At 35.8% G+C, this 18651-nt stretch overlaps 1 protein-coding gene and 1 non-coding gene across 5 annotated transcripts in view; one reads left to right on the forward strand and one right to left on the reverse strand.

Moving 5' to 3' along the window:
- Positions 1 to 18651, forward strand: part of CNKSR2 (connector enhancer of kinase suppressor of Ras 2) — a 263683-nt gene that overhangs the window by 85822 nt on the left and 159210 nt on the right. For all 4 annotated transcript variants that reach the window (XM_065916516.1, XM_065916517.1, XM_065916518.1 and 1 more), the window contains exon 5: positions 14880 to 14921. In XM_065916516.1, the coding sequence (XP_065772588.1) occupies positions 14880 to 14921 (42 nt within the window). The remainder of the gene's footprint in view (positions 1 to 14879; positions 14922 to 18651) is intronic.
- On the reverse strand, positions 7292 to 7396 carry LOC136154898 (U6 spliceosomal RNA). The gene has a single exon (XR_010660601.1). It is a non-coding gene; the product is annotated as a U6 spliceosomal RNA (small nuclear RNA).

Consider the following 18651-nt stretch of genomic DNA (forward strand, 5'->3'; position numbering starts at 1 on the left):
TTAAAATATTCTCCCAAAGACCCCAAGAAGATAGAACATTTAGCATTATTGCTCTATTATATATAAGGAAATAGATGGATTACATGATTCTTAACCCTTTTAGATGGTCAGGTTTTCAGAAGAGAATCTCTGATGTGCCCCCACTTGTAATCTACTGTGGTGATTCTTTTTAAAGAATCAAGCCAAATGTAATACTAATCCATTTAAGAAAAGATTTGCTGTAGGAGACTTGGTAAAGGCAGCTTTTCTGCTTTTTGCACCTGAGTGTCTCTAGTGCCAGGCAAATAAATGTTGAAAAAATGAAAGGACTCATTTTCTCTTTAAAATTTCACCTAAAAAGGGGTTACAGGAATTTAAATGTAATCACTCTAACTAGTTCTGAGGCTGATGAAAACCTGAGAGAAAACTAAACAAAATACTGGTTTCTTTTTTCAAAGTTGATAAAATCCAGGTATATCATGATTATTAAAGATATAGTCCTTAATATTTTAAGACTGACTGTGGTGAGCAGTATGAAGATTACTTAAAAATCTAGGAATAAAACTACCATATGACCTCACAGTCCTACCACTGGGCATATACCGTGAGAAAACCATAATTCAAAAAGATACATGTACCCCAATGTTCATAGCAGCACTGTTTACAATGGCCAGGACATGGAAGCAACCTAGATGTCCACTGACAAATATATATACTGGAACATTACTCAGCCATATAAAGGAACGGATTTGAGTCAGTTGTAGTGAGGTGCATGAACCTAGAGCCTGTTATATGGAGTGAAGTAAGTCAGAAAGAGAAAAGCAAATAAAGTGTATTAATGCATACATGTGGAATCTAGAGAAAAGGTACTGATGAACCTATTTATAGGGCAGGAATAGAGATGCAGACATAGAGAGCAGGCTTGTGGACACAGTGGGGGAAGGAGAGGGTGGGACGAATTGAGGAAGTAGCATTGAAACATATACATTACCGTGTGTAAAATAGCTAGTGGGAAGTTGCTATGTAACACAGGGAGCTTAGCTGGTGTTCTTTGACAACCTACAGGGGTGGGATGGGAGTAGGGGTGGGAGGAAGGTTTAAGAGGGAGGTATGCTTGTGGCTGGCTTAGGGAGGTTTGCATATGTGTGCTTATGGCTGGCTCACATCATTGTTTGGCAGAAACCGACATAACAGTGTAAAGCAATTATCCAATTAAAATGAAGTTAAAGAATAGCTTAAGGCTGCTTCTTCTATTTCTTCTCCTTTTAATGCTTGTAACTCCAGGGAGATGAGTTGGGTGGGGGCAGGAAGGGGACAGTGTTAATGGCACTTGTCTCCTTGTGAAACTGGTAATAAGCTGGTAAATTAAGAATTATAGTGGAGAGGAATCAGAAACTTGGAGGGGAAGGCTGGTTTGGGAGCTAAAAAAAAGTTCCTGTTACTACTGTCCATTCTGCTTCCCACCCTCCCCAAATAAATCCATGTATACGTTTCTGAGTATCATTTAGATGCTTTTATAACTTAAAAATTCCATTTTTTGATCTGATAGCAAATTTGAAAACCTGAACCATAAAAGAATATAGAACATGATATTATTGGACTACGCCCTGTCATAGCAGTAGTTATCAAAGTACCTAAAGGGAAAAATCAAAAGGTTTGGTTAGGTAAATTATTGGTTCTGATTTTGTAAATATTTTGTTGTGTGTCTTGCTCTTATTTAAGCACTATATGCAAAGGTTTTAAGTCCTTTTGAAACATCTACCCTAGCACTATGCAGCAGTTATTAATACCATAACTATTCATTTCCCTTTTAATGTTTCACCATTTTCCACAGCCCTCCATACCCAACGAAACATCTCGCTAGGCTTCCTGGTTCTTCCCATTTAAACTATCTGCATGAATGCTTCCCTGTCCTGTCTCCCTACCTGCTTTTTAAAGTTGGTTCACCTTTATAACTGTCATCTGGATAAATCCTATACCTTATGACATTTAAAAATTATTAGCAAGAAAAAAGGGCTGTATAAATTATAATAGGCAGGCAATGGTATTAGTTCTGTTTTGAGGTTGGCAAAATGCTTTTAGAACTTATCAACTTTATTCCTCACAATAATCAAATTAGGTGAAATAGGTAGACTAAATGTCATTATCTCAATTTTGTAAATGGATAAATAGAATTTTAGAGAGGGACAGTGACATAGTCAGTTAGTGACATGATCTAGCTGCTTTGACATGGTTTGTAAGACTTCCTGCTCATTGTTTCCCAAGTTTGGCTTCACCTTGGAATGGAGTGAAGAGCTTTTTATTTAAAAACACAGATATCTGGGTCCCATCCAAGATCTATTAAATTAGACTCTCTTGGTAGGGTTGTAATCAGTTTTTTTAAAGTGATGCCTCAGTTGATTCTAACATAGAGCCAAAGTTGATAACCACTGTGATGTAGTCACACTGCTTTAATGAGATAAACGTGAGGTAGGAAGAAAATGTATGTGATCAAGAACAGTGCTTCCCAATGGTTGGTCCAAGGACTACGATTCACCCAGGGAAGCTTGTTAAAATGCAGATTTCTTGGACTTCACTACGGTATGAATGGTTGAGAATGATGGATCAGGAGGCCCAACTATTATAGGTGATATCAGCCTAGAGCCCACACTTCTATAAAACAGGCTGAAGTTTTGAATATACAACTGTTGCTATCAGTTCATAGTCTATTTGGGTCATAAATGCATTTCCAAAAGGATTAGACTTGTTCTTCGAAACATCAAATATATATGTTATTAACAAAAATGGTCTTTGTGCATTCATAATAGCGGGAGAACCCATGCTAGAAACTAATGTGGTATCAACAGACAGAGGCAGAAACTATACTTACTAAAACAAGAAGGATTAATAATATTTTAGCATTTTTATAAACCATATTATGCCTTATTTGGATTATATAGTTGAATCATTACACAACATCTGTGACATAGATTTCATACCTTAGATGAAAGCAAGAAATCAAAGAAAATGTAGAGCTGCTAGTTAAAGGCACTAGTTTTCTGAGATATTTTGCCCAACTGCTGATGTAGTTTTTAATAACCCTGGCCTCTTGGGTTGGGTCAGAATAATCACCAATGTTAGATAGGTAATTTATAAGAAATTAGACCTTAACACAAGTAAAATAATGGATTGAAATTGTAATCAACAGGGGCAGGTTGAAGAACTGGTCAGAATTAAGTAATTAGGACAAGTGAGCATAAATCAAACTGAAAAAAATGAGGTAAAAATTCTCTAAAGTACAAGATGGGAAAAGTCTAGATTTGCATGAAGGTAGTAGAACATAATCTGAGGTTAATTGTGAATTACATTCTGTGAGGAGTGACATAACACCTCACATTTCCTGAAATGAAGAAGTATAACCTGTAAAACTGATGAAGTAGTTATTGCATTAAACTCTGCTGGTTAGGTCTTCATTTGAGTGAGTGTTCTGTTTTTCCCCTTTTTATTTGCTGGAGGATTTTATCAGTCAAGATAAAGTTGATTATGCTGTGGTAACAACCTGAAAATGTTAGTGGCTTTTAATAATGCTCATGTCAGTGCTCATGTTCCACGCCATCCTGGGTTGCTTTAGCTCTTCTCCACATCCTCTTCATTTCACAGCTCACACTAGCCTCTTCTTGAATACTGCTTGCAGAGGGAGAAGAGAGCCTGGTGAACTATGAACTGGTACTTAAAGTTTCTGCATGGAAATAAGACATAGCACTTCAACTCACATTTTGTTGAACAAAGTAAATCATAGGTCCATGGCCAACATTGGTGGCTCCAGGAAATTTACTTTTCCCTTAAGAAAAGAAAGTATATATTTAGAAATCATAATACAAATCTGCTACAATATTGAACCTATAAACAATTTCAATATAGCATTTACTAGAATTTTAAGGACAACAAAGTTTATTTGAATATAAGGAAAGAGGCAATAAAACTAGGTGCTAAAATTTTGAATATCAAGAAAACAGCTTGGTAAAGGTTGAATTTGAAGAATTTCTTCTTTTCCCTCAATGCTGTGTTTGTATGTATGTGTATGTTTCTTGGTGTTTGAGGTAGAGTCTACAGGAATATAGGGTGGTAGGTTTGGTGGGAACAGGAGACTTCGGTGAGAGGGGGAGACTTCTTGAAATTTTTCAAAGCATAAAATTCTGCCTGATAATCTCTCAGTGTTATGACTAGGAAACACCAAATGGATACTGATTCCATGTGATATCTATTTTGAGGGTGTACAACGTTCAACCTAGGTATAAACTAGTATTATTACTTGGACAATTTAGTATTTGTTATGATTTAAATATCATCATCATTGATCTAAAAATATTTATTGAATGCTTGGGTAGATGTCACTTTTTCAAATGTTGGACATAGTTACTAAAAGAAACGGTTCCATTTGTCTATGAAAGTGCAATCTAAGCAGATAAACAGGGCAAAGATGCATGAGCTTAAAGAATTTTTTAAACTAATACTTGGAATTTGTTCACATATATTATAATTTCCATTTATTTTCTGGCAGTTAAATGTATGGTCTTGAATTAAAGAATTAATGTTTAAATGATATCTTTATTTCCAATGGGATGTGGTATTAATCTTTGCTTGAACTCTTCATTTGAGTTTGTCACAAGGGAAAAATTCTCTCCCAATTTTAGATGCTAGAGATTTTCTTTCCATTCTCCAGGCAAGAATACAAGAGTGGGTTACCATGCCCTCCTCCAGGGGGTTTTCCCAACCCAGAGATTGAACCCAGGTCTTGCCCATTGCAGGCAGATTCTTTACCGTCTGAGCCTCCAGGGAAGCCCAGGAAGACTGGAGTGGGTAGCTTATCCCTTCTCCAGCAGATCTTCCCTACCCAGGAATCGAACCAGGGTCTCCTATGCTACAGGCAGTTTCTTTACCAGCCGAGCTACCACGAAGCCCTTGTGATATATTAGATGGTCATTACAGTAAGTAACTTGAACATGTGGAAGCTAGAGAGACTTATTATTACAAAGAAATTTTAGCCTCATTGAATAAATATAAAATTCTTGATATCTTTTACATAATGCTAATCTTTGTGCTGAGAAAGCCCCAATTATTTTTGTTGAAAATATCTGCTGAGATCATGCAAATTGAAGTCTAATGCTAAATTCATGTTTAAAATGATTTTAAAACTGTGAAATTCAGTCTTTTTGCACTAAGTAGGAGTGTGAAGAAACGTGAAGAAACTAAGTATACAGCGCTAGTTTGTTTAGCAGTTAGTTTTAACATATGGTTTTAAAGTTTCGTTTTTATACCTAACCTGTAAAACCAATGTTAAGTATTTACTATGGAATATGAAAATAGAGACTCAATGGAATAAAATAATCATAACTGATGAATTCACATTTATAGCATATACAGAAACCCCTGGAGATATTAAAGAGATAGTGCAGTTGAATATAGGTTTCCTGTTTTGAAAATATTGACCATCTAATGGGAAAGACCAACAATTAGATCACTGATAGAAACATAAAATGCATACAGCTAGAGTTATCTGATTGACCATTCAAGACCATTTTGGATTTGTTGGATTTGCCTCAGTGGTTTTTGGATTTGTTGGAGAGCCACTTAGATGCTGAAAAAAACTCACTTCTGCTTGTACCTCCAAGTCTGTATATGCTAAAAAATTAGTTTCCACATTCATCCAATTGTTGTAACATTAGTCTTTCATTGTCAAGTAAAAGTTGAGTGATTAGAGTCAGGTGGGGTTTCATTTTAGATGAACTCCCGTGGGATAACTGGAACAGAACTTTGGAGAGGAATATGATCCAAGATGCAGAAGAATATAATTATGTTCACCAACAGAAAGTCTAAAATGATCTCTAAGGTCATGCCTACCCACATTCTCCTCCTATTCTTGGTTTATTGCATTTTTTATGTTACAATTGATAACTGTATTTAACCTAATGAAAACCTTAGCCAATTTTTAAAATGGGTCATTTTAAAATTTCAATAGATCCCATCCTTCATGAACATTCTTCTCATTTCTGAAATAACATCAGGAAGACTAACAAGTTTGTGATCATTGAGTCAGTCACAATGGTGAAGGGACTGCCAAGGAAGTAATTGTTGGGTTCTTATGCTTCTGCCTTGTTTGCCAAGAACATTTACCTGAAATGAGAATTAAACTATGGCATTTTGATAACATATTCAGCAAGGATGTTAATGCCTGTCCATTCACCATGGACATTCTTTTCACTTGAAATACTCAGTCAGCTCTCAGTCTCTGATGAACCTTAATTTAGTTTGAACTTTTATCTTTCATCCATTGCAAATCATTTCTCATTGGCACTGCTTTCTCTGTGCCCACATAGCTATGTGACGGGTACTCGGAATTCATTTTTCATGCTCTTGTGTATTCTATCCTACAGAGAGAATTGGTGTTATTGTACTGTATGGCTACGGTAGATGTCATAGTAGACTGGACTCTGCCCTTTGCTGAAGGGGAAAAAAAATGAAGGATCTGGTTAATGACTGGGAATTAAATCCCTTCATGGTTTCTTCCCAGATACTGCATATTTTGTTTCTTGGTAAATGGCTTTTCCAGGCTTCCCTGGTGGCTCAGTGGTAAACAGTTCACCTGCTGGTGCAGGTTTGATCCCTGGATCAGAAAGATCCCCTTTAGAAGGAAATGACAACCCACTCCAGTATTCTTGTTTGGGAAATCCTGTGGACAGAGGAGCCCGATGGGCCACAGTTCTTGGGATCACAAAGAGTCAGGCAACTAAACAATAAATGGCTTTTCCAGCTGTTGGATGGACTAAGTATATTTCTTAGACTTGTGCTGCTGTCTAATATGGTAACCACTAGCTGCATGTGGCAGGTGTTTTTTTTGGCCATATTGTGTGGCTTGCAAGATCTTAGTTCCACTACCAGGGATTGAACCCAGGCCAAGGCAGTGAAAGGATGGAAACCTAACCACTGGACAACCTGGATATTCCCTGAATGTGGCAATTGAAATGTAAATTAATTAAAATTAAAGAAAATTACAAATTCAGTTCTTCATTTGCACTTAAAGCGTTTAAAGTGCTTAATAGCCACACATGTCTAATGACTACTGAATTAGACAGCACAGACACAGACTATTTTGCTGTAACTCTGTTATCACTATAACTTTTTTTAGACGTCTCTGTAACACTTTCTCCAGTTACTCCTGACCACATAACTAACTTCCTCCATCTCTCTTTTTTTAAATTAATTTTTTTTATTGAAGGATAATTGCTTTACACAATTTTGTTGTTTTCTGTCAAAACTCAACATGAATTAGCCAAAAAATATGGAATGCATCAAATTTGCATATAATCTTTGCGCAGGGGCCATGCTAATCTTCTGCGTATTGTTCCAATTTTAGTATATGTACTGCCGAAGCAAGCACCATCTGACTCCTAACCATTATCTGATCTTGTCCATAGCTGTCTTCTCACTATACATATTCTTTGTTGATGAATTCATCGTTGTTTCATTTTTTTTGTACCTTTAACTCTCTCTTTAATGTAAATATTTCCCAGCTTGAATTCTATTCTAGATCCAATTCAGCTCTTTTTTTTTTTTTTTTTTTGCTACTTGCTGAGCAGCTGTGTATAGGACTAGCCAGAAAGTTTGTTAGGGTTTCCATAAGTTGTTTTTCTGTAAGATGTTACATAACATCTTACGGAAAAACCCGAATGAACTTTTGGCCAACCCAATATATGGCCTCTCAGCCACTTCTAATTTTACATGCTCCAAATAGAATTATTTTATTTTCTCTAAATTCACTCCTCCTATCATCTCTACAGTGTTATTCATCCACTTGCTCAGACTTGAACCCCAGGGTAATGTTTAACTTTCCCCTCCCCATTGTTCTCTGTACCTATCTATGAATTAGTTACCGAGTTAGCTCATTGCTGGCTACGTGTATCTCTACCTTTTCTCATTTCCCCTTCCACCATCATCATCTCAGTTCAAGCCCTGATTACATATCATATTTTCTATTGAAAAAGTATTCCAACTGACCTCCCTGCCTCCAGTTTTGCTCCCTTCCAAATCCATGAGTACTTCTTCATCGTTTTCCTGAAACATATATTTGATCACAGTCTTCCCATACTCAAACATTTGTGAACACTTCCTTTAGCAGAGTAAATTGCATATTTCATCTTCCCCAGAGATGAAATGTCTACTTGGTATATTTTGGAAGATAACACAACTTTGAAGAGATTCTTCCCTCTGAGACATGGCACCAGAGTTATTCTTGTAACTAAAGGAAAGGAGCAAGAGAGAAAGAACTATAAGAAAAGAAAGAGATGTCTGTTTGAGTTGTTAAGCTAGACCAGAGAATTTGAACTATAGTCTCATCCCACCACCCCCGTATTTTGTTAAAACACACACACACTCATGCTTACCATTCACATTGCTGTTTAATACCAACCATGGCATTAAATGTAAGCTATCCTGACTTCAGCCTCTTCCAAATAAAAGTCACAAGAAATTGTCAAGTGACTGAGTTAAGTCTTTGCTACCCCAGTGGAAAGTGAGAGTGAAAGTCGCTCAGTGTGTCTGACTCTTTGTGACCCCATGAACTATACAGTCCATGAAATTCTCCAGGCCAGTATACTGGTGTGGGTAGCCTTTCCCTTCACTAGCGGATCTTCCCAGCCCAGGGATCGAACCCAGGTTTCCCACATTGCAGGCAGTTTTTAACCAGCTGAGCCATCAGGGAAGCCCAAGAATACTGGAATGGGTAGCCTATCCCTTCTCCAGCAGATCTTCCTGACCCAGGAATCAAACCAGGGTCTCCTGCCTTGCAGGCTGATTCTTTACCACCTGAGGTTCCAGGGAAGGAGGGGGCTTCAAAATAGATTGCTTACAAAAATGAAGCTTTTATTCCCTTTAAAACAACAAAATTCCTCCAGCCTATCATTGGTAACTCTCCACAATATGACTCTTTATTTTCTAGACTTTCTTTCTCATTGCACTCACCTCATGTATCTTAGGCTCTAGCCAGATTGCTTTCCTTATCCTGATTGTGTGCCTTTGTTCAGTGTGTTCATGTAATTTGGCATGATCTTTCCCCCTGAACCCCCAATTTCCAGACTTAAAAGCTATTTAAGCTCAGCTAAAATGCCATCTCCTTCAGAAGATCATTCCAGAATTAAGAAGTCAGAACTTATCTCCTTTTTTATAGGATCGCCTGTTAGCATTTATCTTGTTTACCTTGTATTATTATTTGAATGGTTTCACCTACTTCTTTACTAAATAATGAAGTAATGATGGCCAAGGATCAAGTTTAATTTGTCTTTGATCACCTAATAGTGCCTTACAGTGAATTGCATTTAGAAGATGCCAAAAAAAAAAAAAAAATTCTGGTGAATGGTATTATGACTTGGGGCTTCCCTTGTGGCTCAGTGGTAAAGAATCTGCCTGCCAATGCAGGAGGCATGGGTCAGGAAGATTCCCTGGAGGAGGAAATGGCAACCCACTCTAGTATTCTTGCCTGGAGAATCCCATGGAGAGAGGAACCTGGCGGGCTACAGTCCTTGGAGTAGCAAGAGTCAGACACGACTTAGCACCTAAGCAGCAACATTGTGGCTTGAGCGAATGAATGGTTAAGAGTATAACACTAACTCATTACCTGAACTAGTCAGTGAAGCAACATGGTGTAGAAGTTTTGGTGTCTTGATAATAGAATATGTGAAGTATTTAGTATGTAAGTACCCTTATCAAAGGTTTGCATGGCTGGATTATTGAAATATTAGTTGAAAGCAAAGCAATTAATGACCTATGTACTGTACTTGTGACTATCTATAATACACAGTTGATGAGATGTATTATTTGTGCTGAACATTCTAATCCCCAGGCGACAAAGTATTTAGCATCTATGGTAAAATATAGAAAAGAAATTTTTTATGTATTCTGCTCAGTGTAGCAACTGGATCGTGGTTTCACTAAAAGGATAACTGATTATGATCCTGTGGGGTGATCTTACTTTCCTAAGGAAAAAAAAGTGATCAAAACTGAAGAAACACTCCTCATTATATAAATTTGTCTTATTAAGAATTTGATGCATTTCAATGCGCATCACATCATTTGTAAAAGCGTTATACATAAAAAGGATAAAGAAATTCAAGTGTTATTTTGCATGTACAGTAAAAGATAGCATGAGCTACTAAAGAGAATTCCTGGGAGTGTATAGTGGCACAGCTCTAAATCCAATTTTAAAAATCTAAATTTAATCCTAACCTAAAAATAACTAGAACGTCAGAGGTGTACCTTTCCATAGTGTGCATAAGTTCAGAAAATGGAGATTTCTTCATATCCAGTGCAATTTTATTTTTAAAACTTGGGGTATGATCTTTCAGGAAAGGATTTGGCCTTGAGCATTAATAAAACTCCCATTTCAGAAGCAAATATTTTAAAAATCACATTTGATGGAAGTAAAATGACTTACTGATGAGATGAATCCCCCTGAAGTACCTGCTGTATGTATGCTGTGTGTGTGTGCTCAGTCATGTCCTACTGTTTGTGACCTCACGGACTGTAGCCCACTAGGCTTCTCTGTCCATGGAATTCTCGAGGCAAGAATACTGGAGTGGGTTTCCATTTCCTCCTCCAGGGGATCTTCCTGACCCAGGGATTGATCCCGTGTCTTTTGCGTCTCCATCGGCAGGCCAATTCTTTACCATAGAACCACCTGGGATGCCTTATAGCACAACACAGTGGTTTTGTTGAATTTTATTAAGAAATATATTAATATTTTAAATTTTTAATTAATTGACCTTTTATATGTTGATTTGTATAATTTTGTGGCATTTATAGTCCTAAAGTTATTAAAAGATGAAACTTCTTGAAGACTGTAGAATTTTACATGTTGTAACTTATTTAGGTGAGTGCCTATCTTAAACTGCACTTCTCTAAGTCATGTTTTATTCATCTTTGTATCCTTAAAACAGATGATTAATATTTGCTGAGTCAAGAGCTTTATAGATATATAGCTGTATACATCTATCATACATGATCCAATTAGTTTAATATATTCAATATTATTAAACTTACTAAATATATTTGACTATATTTAGTATATTTAAATTTTAGCTTCAAACATATTAATATATTTAATATTTAGTATTTCTGTCCATTATAGTTATCCTCTTAAATACTCATATTGCTCCATTTCTGCCCAGGGAGAATCTCTTCATATTGACTTCTGAGTCCTAACTGACAAAATCCTTGTAATCTTTAATAGCTTCTTTCTGTTTTGTGTCACAATATAATTCATGCTCCTCTTGTACAGTTCCTATGCCAGTTTGGTATTAGCCATTTTCCAAGAAAGCCTGTGAAATGGTATTTGAATACCACCAATTGTGGAGGGTTCATTAACTACTAAATTGGTCATTGTTTCTATGCTTTTTCAGTGGACAGAGCTAAGAGAAACATACATATATATATACATACATAATACATCAAGAGACTCTAAGGTTTTTACTGATCTTTTTAAGTATGTGTCTGCTTTCTCCCATGTTAAAATTACTTACCAGATTCACCAAGAGTGATAAAATGTTCAGTTCAGTTCAGTCGCTCAGTTGTGTCTGACTCTTGGCGACCCCATGAACTACAGCACACCAGGCCTCCCTGTCCATCTGTCACCAGCTCCCGGAGCCCACCCAAACTCATGTCCATTGAGTCGGTGATGCCATCCAACAATCTCATCCTCTGTCATTCCCTTCTCCACCTGTCCTCAATCTTTCCCAGCATTAGGGTCTTTACACAGCTCTTCGCATCAGGGGGCTCAAGTATTGGCGTTTCAGCTTCAACATTAGTCTTTCCAATGAACTCCAAGGACTGATCTTTAGGATAGACTGGTTGGATCTCCTTGCAGTCCAAGGGACTCTCAAGAGTCTTCTCCAACACCACAGTTCATAAGCATCAATTCTTCAGCACTCAGCTTTCTTTATAGTCCAACTCTGACATCTGTACATGACCACTGGAAAAACCATAGCCTTGACTAGACGGCACTTTGTTGGCCAAGTAATGTCTCTGCTTTTTAATATGTTGTCTAGGTTGGTCATAGCTTTTCTTCCAAGGAGTAAGCGTCCTTTAATTTCATGGCTGCAGTCACCATCTGCAGTGATTTTGGAGCCCCACAAAATAAAGTCAGCCACTGTTTCCACTGTTTCCCCATCTATTTGCCATGAAGTGATGGGACTGGATGCCATGGTCTTAGTTTTATGCATGTTGAACTTTTTCACTCTCCTCTTTCACTTTCATCAAGAGGCTTTTTAGTTCTTCTTCACTTTGTGCCATAAGGGTGGTGTCGTCTGCTTATCTGAGATTATTGATATTTCTCCCGGCAATCTTAATTCCAGCTTGTGCTTCTTCCAGCCCAGCGTTTCTCATGATGTACTCTGCAAATAAGTTTTAAATAAGTAGGGTGACAATATACAGCCTTGATGTACTCCTTTTCCTATTTGGAACCAGTCTGTTGTTCCATGTCCAGTTCTAACTTGCTTCCTGACCTGCATACAGGTTTCTAAAGAGGCAGGTCAGGTGATCTTATATTCCCATCTCTTTCAGAATTTTCCACAGTTTGTTGTGATCCACACAGTCAAAGGCTTTGGCGTAGTCAATAAAGCAGAAATAAGTGTTTTTCTGGAACTCTGTTGCTTTTTCAATGATCCAGTGGATGTTGGCAGTTTGATCTCTGGTTCCTCTGCCTTTTCTAAAACCAGCTTGAATATCTGGAATTTCACAGTTCACCAATTTTGAGCGTTACTTTACTAGCGTGTGAGATGAGTGCAATTGTGCGATAGTTTGAACATTCTTTGGCATTTCCTTTCTTTGGGATTGGAATGAAAACTGACCTTTTCCAGTCCTGTGGCCACTGCTGAGTTTTTCAAATTTGCTGACATACTGAGTGCAGCACTTTCACAGCATCAGCTTTTAGGATTTGAAATAGCTCAACTGGAATTCCATCACCTCCACTAGCTTTGTTCGTAGCAATGCTTCCTAAGGCCCACTTGACTACTGTCTTGTAATTGTTCACTTGCTTCATCCTGTAAGACACACATAGCAGTTTCAATAAAACAGTAACAAACTAACAACGCTACTACCAACAATGTGGTTACTGAAAATAGTGTAAGTGAAATTGTGAAAATCACCTAGTCGTGTCCAACTCTTTGCAACCCCATGGACTATACTGTCCAAGCCTGAAAATAGTATAAGATTTTCTTTAACAATTCTTTTTTTATATCATACTAGGGGTGTACAAATAAAGTATATTGTACAGAACCTTGAAATAGTTATTCTCCGTGTGATTATTCTATCACAACAGAATATACATTTAGATCACATTTACTTTTTTCCTTGATAAGAATCCTTTTGAATTGTGAACATTTAATCCATATCATTTGATTCTAGGAAGGTAGGTAGTTAATGAAACTTGTATCCATTACAGCTGAAGCTAGCTGTAGAGGCAGCATGGGGAAACTAGGCAACTTCCCAGCTTTTCCCAAGTTATCTCTTCCCAGTATAATTGTGTTTAAAGTTAATTATTTAAAATTGGACTCTTCCAAATTAAGATGTAAGTACACATGCACTTCCAAATGTAAGTGTTTTATCTACACCTTACCTCCTCTGTATACGTAATTCTTTCATGCTTAATAAGGAATTGACTTTATATGATTACATAGACATAGAAGTGATTGTTTGTAACAGACTTCTCCTTTGGCACAGGAGCCCTTCCAAATGGAAAGACCCAGTCCTTAAGTATTTCTATTAGTTTGTGAAATGAATTAGACCAAATTTAATGTTAAAAAAATTAGCCCCCCAAAGAATATGTGCTTCTTCTGGCAAGGTATTTTGGTGAAATGGTGTTACCAAAAGCTATGTTGAACAAGATTCCTTTTTGTCAAAATTAAATTTAGGGGGAAAAGTGAAATGGATTCTCATTCCTTGAAATATGCAATACTTTGAAATGTATATATTTTTTCAAAATTATCTAGCCAAGTAATAATCAGTTAGCTTTATATTTTGGGGTTAAAGTTATTAGTTTAAAATTCTTAAATCATGCAGAGCAACAATAATTCATAGTTAAAATATACTTATCATTTACTGTATGTCAGACAGTGCTGAGCCATTTATTTCATTTCCTCCTTTGATTCTCACACATCGCTATTGGTTTACTGCTATTATCATGCCCATTTTATAAATTCCTTGAGTAAACTGTACCATAGAAACACAGAGTTTCTAAGCAAAGATCACTTTGCTATATTACTGTTTATAAACAAGTCTAGCAATTGCAGATAAAAAGACAGTGGAGAATTTTTTAAAATAATTTTTGTAATTTCAGAGACAAATTTAGGTTAGAACTATAAATTTATTATTCATTGGTAGCATACATTAATTTTAATTGCATAATGCAAATATGTTTAATATAATGTATTTTTGAGATTCTTTATATGACTATTGAAATTGATGTTAATATTTTTCTTAATGTTCCAATATATAATAAGTATTTGAAATGCTGGACATATTTCAACAAAATACATTTATTACATGTATACATTTAGACAGGAAATGATTATAGTAATTTTTCCATTAGTTGCTTTTACATCTGTTTAATGTATATTGTCCTTTATTATGTGTGTTTAAAATTAGTAAAATTAGAAGACACAGTTAAACAAAAATTAAAATATCCCTATAACTGACCATCAGAGCAAATCAGTATGAATGTTTTAGTATACAGTATTCCAGGCATTTTCCCATTCTAACTGCTATTTTTGCTTGAGTTTTCAAGACTTTTTCAAATTGTAGTACCGTTCCTCAGAAAGTATTTTAAAAGGAATATTTAATTTTTTTAAAATTAATGTATGTGTTTCTTTTTTCAGGATTGTACTGTCTATGAAACAGAGAATAAAATTCTTCATGTGGTAAGTATACTTGGATTTGTTTTCATCTTCATTACAAAGTATGTATTCCTTTGCTTAACTAGTTATTAAGTAAAAAACTACAGCCTGTGAAAAAGTGAGTCCTGTATATTTTAAAGGAAAAGTACGAAAGAATCAAAACATAATAAGTTGTATTAGTTATAATCATTCTTTTTTAACTTAATAGAAAAATATGATACAGTATTTTAAGGCTATAGTATGTAGCAAGTTTAAAATGCCATAAAATAAAGAATCTAGAGAAAAGGAAATTTGAAATAAGAATTTTTCACTCTTAATCTGTGACAAAAGGAGATCAGATCAAAAATATTTGGTTTTATAATAGAGATGATCCACCTCTGTTGTCACTTGGATGAAATACTTCATAAAAATGATCAAACTGCCTTTACTCTGATTCTGTATTCACCAACTTTCTAAATTTTAATTTGGCCATATTTATTGAATCAACTAATGACTTTGCATGTGTTTTATTTTATTACTAAAAATATTGAGTATGAGTACATTATACTTGGTAAAAAGGCATCTTAATGAAGTTTGCTGTTTTTCTTTGTAAATCCATTTCTTGGTTTATGCTCATCTGCCCTAATAACTTCACCTCTATTAGAAATGAGTGACAACATAAATAACATCGAAGAAGTTTAGAAATGAATGTAATATAATATTTACTTTGATTATTTTCCATTTCAGCTAGTGAGAAAATTAAAGAATTTAAAGCTTCCCAGGTAGTGGTAGCAGTGTTAGTTGCTCAGTCGTGTCTGACTCTGCAGCCCCATGGACTGTAGCCCGCCAGGCTGTTCTGTCCATGGAATTCTCCAGGCCAGAACACTGGAGTGGGTGTCCATTCGCTCCTCCAGGGGATCTCCCCCCCTCCCAGGGATCCAACCCAGGTGGCACGGTGGTAAAGAATCCATCTGCCAATGCAGGAGACACAAGAGATGCAGGTTCAATCCCTGGTTCGGGAAGATCTCCTGAAGTAGGAAATGGCAACCCACTTCAGTATTCTTACCTGGAAAATCCCATGGACACAGCTGAGTGACTGAGAATGTATGCTGATAATGTTTGAGACAGAGATTGGCATTAACCAATCAATTTACCTCAGAAAACACTTGTATTTTCATGTTATTATTCTACTTCCTGTCTTGGCCTTTTTATGCAAGAATGGTCCAGCCTTCACTAGAAGGTTGTGTACTTGTATGTTGCTTTTCTCACAATCAGAATTATTTTTTTAAGACAATAACAAAATGTGTAGTGAACCACTTGTTATATGATGCTGGAATACTTTATTTTTATCTTTTTTTTTTTTTGACACAAAGCTAACTTTACAATGGAATACTTTCTTTAAAACTAAAATTTCAGAGAAGTTTCTTTCTGGGTTTCCTGTAATATAGAAGGACATCAAACATTTCTCACTCTTCTGGAGACTGGGCAATCCAGGATCAGGGTACCAGCAGATTTCGTATCTAGTGATAGTCTGTTTCCTGATTCGCAGAGGATCCTGACATAGTGGTAGAGGCAAGGGAATTTTCTGGAGTTTCTTTTGTAAGGACTCTAATCCCATTCAAGACTGCTCGAAACCAGTGCTCCAATTACCTCCCAAAGCCTCCACATCCAGATACCATCACACTGGGGGTTAGGTTTCAGTACATGAATTTGGGAGGAATACATACTTTAAGTCTAGAACAGATGGTGAGGAATAAAAAAGTATAAGAATTCTAACTACTATTTTTAAATGAAAAATTTTAATGATAAATCAAAAAATAATACAAATATCATTGAACTTATATTTTAAAGAGACAAGCTCTGTTATTTCTAAATTAAACCACACAAAGACTACCATTACTTTCCAGTGTCAGTTATCCTCAGAAAACAAGAATTTCCTGTAAAACTAATGAAATACTAATTTTCATCTGTAGATTCATAAACATGAACACGCAAATTTGTATAGTAACACACTAAAAATATCCAAATGGTACTTAGAATCTGATGTAATGGGAATGGACATACCTTGCCGCTAGGCATGTTAGTTCATAAAACCTTTTTTAGTTAAAGACTCAAAAACATTAATACTATCATTTATGTAGTGTTTAAAATATGCCTCAGGCACTATTTTAAGTGCTCTGTATAAACTAACTCCTTTAATCTTCATAGCAACCTTATGAGGTGGTTATTATTAGTGTCATCTCTATTTTATAGTTGAGGAAACTGAAGCACTAGGAGGTTAGACAACTTTCTCCAAGTGACATAGTTGGAATGGATTTAAGACAGAATTTTAACTCAGGCATTCTTGCCCCAGAGTCTATATTCCTATATGGAATCTAGTCTAAAAATAAATTCTAAAACGCAATAGCATTTTCTATGGAAATTGTTTATAGCAGCATTATACATAATAATGAAAAATAGGCAATAATAGGTTAATGCTTCAGTACACTATGGTGCATTCAAAGGATGAAATATTTATTCATACTGTTTGAAGTTGCATTTGTGAATATATGATTTATGAATAAATTTTCCTTATATTTTATGAATATACCAAAAATATCTTTTGACAATATTCATGGAAAGATTCTAAATAATATTAACCAAAATCCAGACTAAAAGCATTATAAACACAGAATAAATCACCATTGAAAATTGAAATAAAAATATTCTTTATTAGTTTGAAATAGAAAATATTCTTTATTAATATTTGCTTATTTATTTGGTAAGATAATAGCTGATTTTTGTTTGTTTTTTCTTTCAAATGTCATCCCAAGCTTCTTCAGTTAGTGTTACGTTTATAATTAAGTAAATATTTATTAAGTTTATAATCCTGATGGCCTTTAATGGATAATTTTATTCTCTGTGTTGTGAGATTGTCAAAAGTGATTTGGACAACCCTCCGCCTAGATTTCCTGTTCACCTTTTTATCCTTAAAATTGGAGAGAGCTGTTTATATTTAAAATGGTAAAGTAATAGACTCTGAAGACCAGAAAGCTAGGTAGAAAGGAGCATTGGTTGGTTTCGGTGGTAGAGAGAGCTATCTTTTATTCAGTGAGACTGAATAAAAGGAGATGGGACAGCTTGGATTTCCTTGGAATTTTGCCTTTAAATATAGTGATATAGATAGCAGAGTGCAACCATAAAGGACAAAGGGAAATGCAGGCATTGGTGTACTATATATCTGAGTGATTGTCACCTGATGATAGAAAGTAATTTATTTTACCTCTCTTGATTTGATCTTTCCCTCTCAGTGAGGCTTTGTCCCTAGGCACACATTCCCTGGCATGTTGGAGCCCATCTGTTTTTCCTCTGCCCAGATCCTTGTTTCATACAGTAAATCAGTTGCAGGGAATCTGGAAATCTCTTCAGTTTTGTGCCCTACTTTCTCAAAACTCCCACCTTTCACTACAATCTATAAAACTGGAGAGTATTCCTGAGAAGCCATTTCAGACCTTGTGCTTTAGCAGACTTATTCTGCTTGTCACAGCTCTGCTGCTCTCCTTGGTGAGCTGGGAACACTTGTCAGCTTTGATAAACTCATGAAAATCCCAGGCCAGGCATTGATTGTTAAAGTCACATTGTTTAAATCAGATTGTACTGAGCTCAAATACACCTTTTACATTAACCAGCAGTGTGGTCTTCTATTTCGCACTTGCTTTGTACTAGCATTTTATTGCACCCATCTTTTTTATAAAGATGAGAGGAATAAATAAAGTAAATGCCTATTTATCATTTT

The sequence above is a fragment of the Muntiacus reevesi genome, chromosome X (genome assembly GCF_963930625.1).
Source record: "Muntiacus reevesi chromosome X, mMunRee1.1, whole genome shotgun sequence".
Lineage (NCBI taxonomy): Eukaryota > Metazoa > Chordata > Mammalia > Artiodactyla > Cervidae > Muntiacus > Muntiacus reevesi.